Source organism: Equus asinus, chromosome 3, assembly GCF_041296235.1.
Source record: "Equus asinus isolate D_3611 breed Donkey chromosome 3, EquAss-T2T_v2, whole genome shotgun sequence".
Taxonomy (NCBI): domain Eukaryota; kingdom Metazoa; phylum Chordata; class Mammalia; order Perissodactyla; family Equidae; genus Equus; species Equus asinus.
In genome coordinates this window covers 161,234,731-161,242,521 of record NC_091792.1, presented here as the reverse complement: position 1 = coordinate 161,242,521, position 7,791 = coordinate 161,234,731, and the positions used below count along the sequence as shown (strand labels likewise).

Below are 7,791 nucleotides of genomic sequence, written 5' to 3'. Positions count from 1 at the left end.
CAGGGCCCATCCCAGAGCTGGGAGGTGGCAAGTGGCAGGGATGGGCAGGGGGCAGGAACCTGCTGGTGGAGGGGCGGGGGGTCCCGGAGAAGAGCAGGTGGACACAGCAGGTAGGGGAGCACCCACTCGGGGGTGTGGCCACAGCCACATGAGGCCAGGGCCTGGGGGCCCACGAAGCTGGCTGCACTGCGGCCGGCGGGCGGGCGGGCGGGCAGGGACTGGGTGAGCCCGAGGTCCCCTGTCCACCCTCCCTTTCTCGCCAGCTGACAACTACATTTCCCAGTCCCCTTGGCTAGGAGTGGTCATGTGAGCAAGCTCTGGCCACTGAGATGTGAGCAGCTGTGTCACACGGGCTTCTGGGAAAGCTCCTTAAAAGGAAAGGGGCTTGCCCCTCTTCTCTCTTCCCTCCTGTTTGCTGCCCAGAATGGGACTGTGATGGCTGGAGCCTCACCCTCCATCTGGATCCATGAGGATGGGGGCCTGGCCTAGGGATGGTGTAGCAGAGAGCTGGATGGAGCTGGTCTCCAAGGATTCCATGAAGGTGTCATAGCTGCCCAGGGCTGCCAATGGCCAGAATTCCCTCACACGAGAGAAAATGAACAATCTCCTTTCAACTTCTCTTCATTCCGATTTTCTCTTTCGTGCAGCCAAAGCCAACCCTAGCACATAGAAGGGACCACGGAGTGCCAGCCATAGGCTGGACACGGAGGGAGGGGAGGGGGCTCAGGGGGAGCTCTGCCTCTGGGGTCAGTGGTGCCTGGGCGCGAGACTGGGGGGCAGTGTGGGGAGGGGCGTCTCCCCGGGGAGGCCTTTGGGGCCTCACACCTGCACGGGCTATGCCCTGCTTAGAGAGAGAAGGCTCTTCCACATGATGGAAACCGCATGGGTGCAATTCTGGGATTGTCTGGGGCCAGGACTGGCCCTGGGAGCTTGGGGAGGGGCCATCCCGCAGTGCACTCAGATCCTGAGACTGACAGCCCCTCATGGCACTGACACCAAAGTGGGACGCTGGCAGTGGGGTAGGAACAAGGGGCCAGCAAGGACCCTGCTCACCTCTGCCTCCAGCTCAGGTCCAGGGAGCTGGGACCCTGAGTTGGACACAGGGACCCCAGGCTGAGAACTGGGCAGGCAGGGGTCCCCCAAGCCTAGTGGGAGCAGGGGTGGTGGGGCCAGCCTGAGGGCCCCAGGAAGCAGCCAGAGGAGCCTGCACCCTCAAGCTCCGGCGGATCCTGAGCACCTGACGGAGCGCAAGCTGGGCTGGGCCGACCGGGCTCCTCCAGGAGGGAGCAGGGCACCGAGGTTGGGCCAGGGCAGGGGCTGCTCGCAGCAAGCCCTACAACCTCCAGGCCTCAGTTTCCCCTCATGTAATGCGCAGATAACCACAGCACGAATGCCACAGTGTGCTGGGAGGCTCAGATGGCCTGACCCAAGTCTATCCTGAAAGTGGCCGGCGCACAGTAGGTGTGCACCAAAGAGACTGGAGGGACCCAGAGGAGAGCCAGGGCGCAGACCCCCTCCCACAGCAGGGCCTGCACAGATGCCCAGAGTGGCCCTGAGTGCCCTGCGTGTGGCTCCAGCTCCAGCTGAGTCGAGGGAGCCCCGAGGTGGAGTAGAGTGCGTGGGGGGTGCTTCTCCAGCATCCTGGCTTCACTTCCCCTCCTGCCACCCTGTCCTGTAGCCAGGGTTGATGTTGGAGGGTCCAGGTGTGGCCGCTGTTTCTGAGGGTCCTAGAAGACACCGTCTGTGTGGCCTTGTCAGTCAGGGCAGGACTGGGGTGGGGAGAGGGGGGAGCTGAGCTGGCCTGTGTCTGAAGGGGCCGCCCCTCCCTCCCTCTTCCTCCCCCTCACGGCCTCCCCCTGGAGGATGCTGATGGGGCAGGAAAGGGTGTGGGAGTGTGGGAGGCCCTGGTGGGTGTATCAGTACCTGGTCTCCCCTGTTCTCTCCCTCCCAGGGCTGGGAAGCCCTCGGATTGTCCCAGCCCGCCCAGTTGAGCTCAGCAAGGTGGGCTTAGGCGAGGCCGAGATCGGGAGACAGACAGGCTCCTTCAAGATCCCAACCGCCCGCGCTCTGCAGGTCTCTCCCCGCCCCCCAGCTCCTGGAAGTGGAGGCTGGGGCTTCTTGCTTGGCAGCCCCTTGCCCCCACCTCCAGCTAAGTCCACAGTGATGCTGATGATTTGATTTGATGCCAAGAGGCTTCTGGAAACTTCTGGAGTCTTCTGGGGCTCCTCTGTCAACTGCCTACACCCTGGAGGCCCAGGCCTCAGCCCTGAGACCAAGGTGTCCCCACCCACCTGCCCCCCCCTTAGACTCAGCGAGAGTGTGACTGCCCAGGCCGGGAGAGTGTGGCCCTGGTGCTCACAACGCGGACGGGCTACTTATGGGGGAATTTCTGGCAGTGCCCGTGCCACACTTGACGGGAGGAACCTGGTGACACCAGATGACACCGGGCCTGAGGGAGGCCAGCGGCCCAGGCAGTGGGGGCTGCAGCAGGGGACAGGGTGGTCGCACCTGCCTCTGCCCCCCCCCCCCACACCCCAGCAGATGGCCCGGAGCTGCCCCTTTGAACTTTCTGGCCAGCGAGACAAGCCCACGTGGGGCACTGTCTTCCATGCCAGCCACCCACCGCTGGGGTCGTCTCCTTCCAGCCCGGCCGCAGCGCTTGGTGGCAGGTGACTCGCGGGGACCGTCCCTCCGAGCAATCGGCTGGCCGAGGCCCGGGCCCCCTGTGAGCCGCCTCCCCACCCCACCCCCCGGGGCTTTGTCATCTCGGCCATCGCGCCGCCGCCTGTCGCTCCGGGAGCCGCGCCCAGACACGACCCGGCTCGTTCGAGGAACGGGGGCCGCGCCGGGCCGGACACAGGGCTCCCGCGGGCCGGGCTCAGGCACCCTCGGGCAGGTCGCTCAGCCCGCCAGTCCCGGTTTCCCGCCCGGAAAGCGGCAGGAGCTGCCGGGTGGACGCGCCCAACGCGAGCGGAGCGACCCCCGCCCGGACTCAGGGGGAGTGGACGGCGGTGGAGGGGGTCGCCGCCGGCCAGAGCGGTGCCTCAGCCCCGATCCCGCGCCCGGCTCCGTCCCGCTGGGCTCCGCGCCCCCAAGGAGCCTCCTGAGGCCACAAGGAGCGAGTAAGGGGACGTCCCCGAGGCCACGGGGCTGGGGGTCAGGGGAGGCGGCGGCACGGGGACCAGGACTCTCGGACGGAGCCTCAGCCCGCTGGCGGGTGCTCTGCGCCCACCCCGAGCGCATGGGGGGACCAAGTGCCATCGGACCAGGCGAGTTCGTCGAGGGACCCCGGGCGGAGGGGACACCGGGGCCCGAGCCCCGCGCCGGGGCCAACACCCGGGGGCGCCTCGGCCGCGCCGAAATCCCCACCAAAGGGCGCGGGTGGCGCGGGAGCCTGAGGGACGCGGGCGCGGCCTCCTGCGGTTTATTGATTGAGGGAAGTTCAGCAAAGTGCTTCCGAGCGGGCCAAGCCGCCCAATGCGGACAGTCGATTATAAATTTAAAACTCCTGTAGCGACCGGCCGCGCACGAGTCCTCGCCGGCCGCACTCAGAGGTGCGGCGCGTAGAAGGCGGGCGCGCCGTAGGTCTGCGAGCCCAGCACGAAGGGCGACAGCACCGCCGGGCTCGACAGGAAGGGCAGCTGCGCCGCGCACACCAGGCCGCCGGGGCCGTGCGCCGGGTACGCGGCCGGGCCGTGCATGGCCAGCGGCGCGCCCATGGGCGGCGACGGGCTGAGCGGGCTGAGGCCGCCGGGCAGCCCCGCGCCCGGCCCCGCGCCCGGGCCCGGCCCCCCGCCGCCGCCGGTCGGCGCGCTGGTGTCGGCGCCTGGGTTCTGCTTCTTCCACTTGGTGCGGCGGTTCTGGAACCAGATCTTCACCTGCGTCTCGGTGAGGCTCAGCGACAGCGCCAGGTTGAGGCGCTCGCAGACCGACAGGTAGCGCGTCGCCTTGAACTTGTTCTCCAGCGCCACGAGCTGCTCGTAGGTGAAGGCGGTGCGCGCGCGCCTCGGCTTCCCGGACTTGGAGTCGGAGCCCGTGCGCTTCCGTTTGGGCTTCGTCGCCGCCGCCGCGCCCTGCGGGGTGGTCCCCGCGACCCCCGCCGCCGCCGAGGCCCCCGGCGGGCCCGGGGCTCCGGGCGAGTTCCCGCGGGGGCCGGTGCCCGCGGTCTCGTCCACGGCGCCGGGGGTCGCCTCGGCCTCGGCCGCGTCCGCACAGCCCGACCCGCGGGCCCCGAGGCCGCCGCCGCCTCCCCGCGCCTCCTCCGCGCCGCGCGCCGCCCCCGCCTCGGGCGCCGGGTCCTCGTCGTCGTCGTCGGGCGCCTCGTCCCCGCTGTCTGCGCTCGGGCTGCGGCCGCTGCTGTAGCCGTTGGCCTCGGCCTCGTCCGCCGGGTCGGGGTCGCCGGCGTCTGCGGGGGCACGGCACAGTTAGGACGCGCCCTGCGCTGGCGCTCGCCCGTCCCCTCCAGCGTTCCCGCTCCCCCGAAATGGCTCCCCGTCCCGCTTGTCGCTTCTCTTCGCTCACTTCCCTCCTCTTTCTGTGCTCGGCTCTTTCGTTTGCCCGCCCTCTTCGCTTCGTTCCCGCGCACCCGCCCGCCCGTCCCTCCGTTTTCTTCTCTTCAGAGGCCTCTCCTCCCTCGTCCCCGGGCCGCGCCTTCGGCGAGCGGGCCGGCCGGTGCCGCGGGTTCACAGCGGAGGGAAATCTCCGATCGATCCGCGGGGCAGATACAAACTTAATTAAACTCATTTTGTGTAACGTACAAACTAGTTAACGGCCATTTAATTTATTTCGGCGTATATTACCCTCCAATTATGGCAAGGCGCCGGGTCAGCCAATTACGGGGCATTTAAGAGTGGGCTGGGCTAGAGACCTGCGGTGGGGTTGGAGCCGGCACGGGGAGCAGACTTCTGGGGACCAAAATCGGCCACCCTGGCCCCATCACTCCCTCAGGCTTCCGGGTCCTGGAACGTGGCCGCCCTCGGCCCCTCTGTTGAGGCCCCAGCAGGTCTGGGCTTGTCCTGGCGATGGGGTCCCGGCCTGAGCAGGAGGGGTTTGGAGCAGTGCTGAGCCTGGGTGGAAGTCCCGTGGCAGAGTCTGAGCTGCAGCCCTGCCCTCCAAGCAGAGGCCCCTTGGTGCTACATTTTGAGTCTCAGAAATTTGGAAGAAAGCATCTGTCTTGCGCAGGGCCTGGGGGCATCTGTGGGTCCTCCTCCCCCACAAGTGGTCACACAACCAAGGGAGAAGCCAGGGCAGGTGTCCTACACAGTTTCACCCAGTCGGGGACCAAGTCCCCGCTGTAGGGTCAGGTTGGCACCGAGAACCCAGGGAATAAACAAATTCAGTCCTGATAGATTCCTCCACCGCAACCACAGAGGTGGCATGGAGGCGGCGAGCAGGACAGGTGTCCTGGCCTCCCACCCACATCCCTTAGCAGGAGCAGGGGCTGTCCTCCAGGGGACCCCAAGACCACCGTGCCTCCCAGCCCCTGCCCTGTCCAGGGTGGGCTGAGGAGAGAGGAGGCCTGACCCAGCTCCCTCCCTAAGTCAGCAGGAGACTGGGCCTTCCACCTCGGGCAGCGCCCCATGCGGGTGGAGGCTCGGAGAGGAGACACTCAGAACCCGGACCGGCCAAAAGTGGGAAGGGTTTCCCCCGAGCCAGCCGGGATTTGCTCCTGCCGCTTCCTGGAGGAAACCGAGCTCAGGTGCCCGAGGCTGCCTTGCCCCGAGACAGCGGCCCAGCCCTGCCCCAGCCCTGGCTTCTGTCCCTGCGCCTCGGAGGGGCTGGGAAGTTGGAGGGAGGAAAGGCCGGGGGAGGGGGCACCAAAAGCAATCAGGAGCCGGTCGAATGCAATTCTCGATCAATAGCGGCCCCTAATAAGTGTAATAGGTTTTAATCGAGTAATTATCCGAATTTTGACCCTATAATTTAGATGTTCGGGGGGAATTTGCAAGGTGCTTGAAAGAGATATGCATGCTGCCGTAATGGGATATCGACCCGGCCGGGGGCGCGGGCCGCCCCATTACCGGCCGCTTTCCGCGGCTAAGCACATTTCCCCTTAACTGTAATCGAAGGGATTTAATTGTTTTTCCAGAGATAACCAGCGTTTTGTCACAATTAGTCTGATTTGTCCAAAAAAAATAAATAAATAAGGAGGAAGGAGAGAAGGAGGCCTCGGTCGGCCGCGTGGGGGTGGGGAAGTCACCGGCCAGCCACCGCGCACGTCCCCTCCTCGGCACCGACTACCCTCCAAGGCCGGAAACGCGCTGTGGGGAAACCTGGGCCTGCTCTGCAGCCCCGCAGCCCTGGGCCCGGCCCGGCGGAGCCATCCTGGGAGGCGTGTGGCGGTGCGGCCCCGGAGTCCGGGTCAGACGGAGGCCGCGGGCGGGCCGGTCCCGGCCCCGCGCGCTGCGAACTTTCCACCGAGCCTTGGCGCCCGGCTGGCCAGGCTCGCCCAGGGGTCCCCGGGGCGTAAACGCGCAGACACGGCCCGTCCCCTGCCCCTGCGACCCGGAGCCGGCCGCGTCCTACTCACGCGGCGGCTCAGCTCCGGTGGCGGCTCCAGCTCCTCCGGCGGCGGCGAGGGCGCGGCGCTCCAGCTCTTCCGCGCGCGGCGGGCGTCCTGGGGCGGCGGGGGCCGGGGCGCACGCGGCGGGCGCCACGGGGCCCAGCAGCACACAGCGGCGTCTTCTGCTGTTGAACTTGTTGGGGTCCAGGATGTCCAGCACCGAGAAAGAGGTGGGGCGCGGCGGTGGGCCGGGCCGGGCCGCACCAGCCCCCTCGGGCGCCGCGGGCACTGTGTCGCTGGCGGCGAGCGGCGGGGCTCCGGCCCGGGGAAAGGCGGGCAGCTCGGCGCGCCCGTCCATGGCGTCCCGGGCGGCGGCGGCGGGCGCAGGCGGTGCGGGCCCCGGACCGGGCCCGGGCGGCGGCGGCGGCAGCGCGGGGCCGTCCCCGGGAGCCACCGGGCCGCTCGCGCTCATGCCGGCGTCCCGCCGCTCCGGCCGCTCGGGCCCCGCCGGCTACTGGTCTCCCATCCCGGGCGGCCCGGGAGCCGCCGCACGGTCTCGCGCAGACGGCCGCCGCTCTGCTCGCTCTCCGTGCCGCGCCCTGCGCTTGGCCGGTGCTGCCTGGCGCTGCCTCCGCCGCCGCCTCAGGCGCCCGCCGCGCCCGGCCCGCGCATTTATGGCGACCCTGCCGGCGGCGCCCACGCGCCCACACGCCGCACACACGTGCGCCCGCAGGCGGCCGCGGGGCTCCGCCGCCCTCGTTAGCGCGCGCGCCTAATTGGCTGCGAACGGTCCCGGGTGGAGGAGGCGGGCCCCGCGCGGGACTCACGGACGGAGCCCCGGGCCCGACCGACAGACGCGCAGCCCGGAGCCAGCGTGCGGCCCGCGGGTGACAGTCGCGGTCAGCGGCGTGTCGCTGCGCCTCTGCTCGTCCGGAAACGGCGTGCCTGCCTCCTGGGCGAAGGGGGAGGAGACAGCCCGGCTTTTAAATAATTGCGGGATCAATCGGCCGAGGGGCCCGGGGAGGCGCCGGGGCGCGCGGGAGGGCGAGCTCCAGGAGTTGGCTGGGACATCCTGGCGCAGGACGCGGCGCGGCCGGCCTCTCCTCCGGCTCCCGGCGCGGGGCCCTGGCGCTCTGGCGGCTGCTGTGGCTCCGGCGCCCCTCGGGGCGGCTGGGGGCGGGGATGGGGTCCTCGCGGCCACTCTCGGGTCTTCGCCGCGCCTTCAACCCCCTCCCACGCGTTCCGTGGATCTTGGTCCCTCCTCTCTCGGTCGCTGGCTCGGGGTTTGG

General features: G+C 69.1%; 1 protein-coding gene across 1 annotated transcript; it reads right to left on the bottom strand.

Annotated features, from left to right (window-relative positions):
• Positions 1-3,507: 3,507 nt before the first annotated feature.
• Positions 3,508-6,974, bottom strand: NKX1-1 (NK1 homeobox 1). The gene is made up of 2 exons (XM_044766694.2): positions 6,530-6,974; positions 3,508-4,405 (listed from the first exon to the last, which is right to left on the bottom strand). Exons 1-2 carry the CDS (start codon positions 6,972-6,974, stop codon positions 3,549-3,551), a joined length of 1,302 nt encoding a protein of 433 aa, XP_044622629.2. The 3' UTR covers positions 3,508-3,548.
• Between the last annotated feature and the right edge of the window lie 817 nt (positions 6,975-7,791).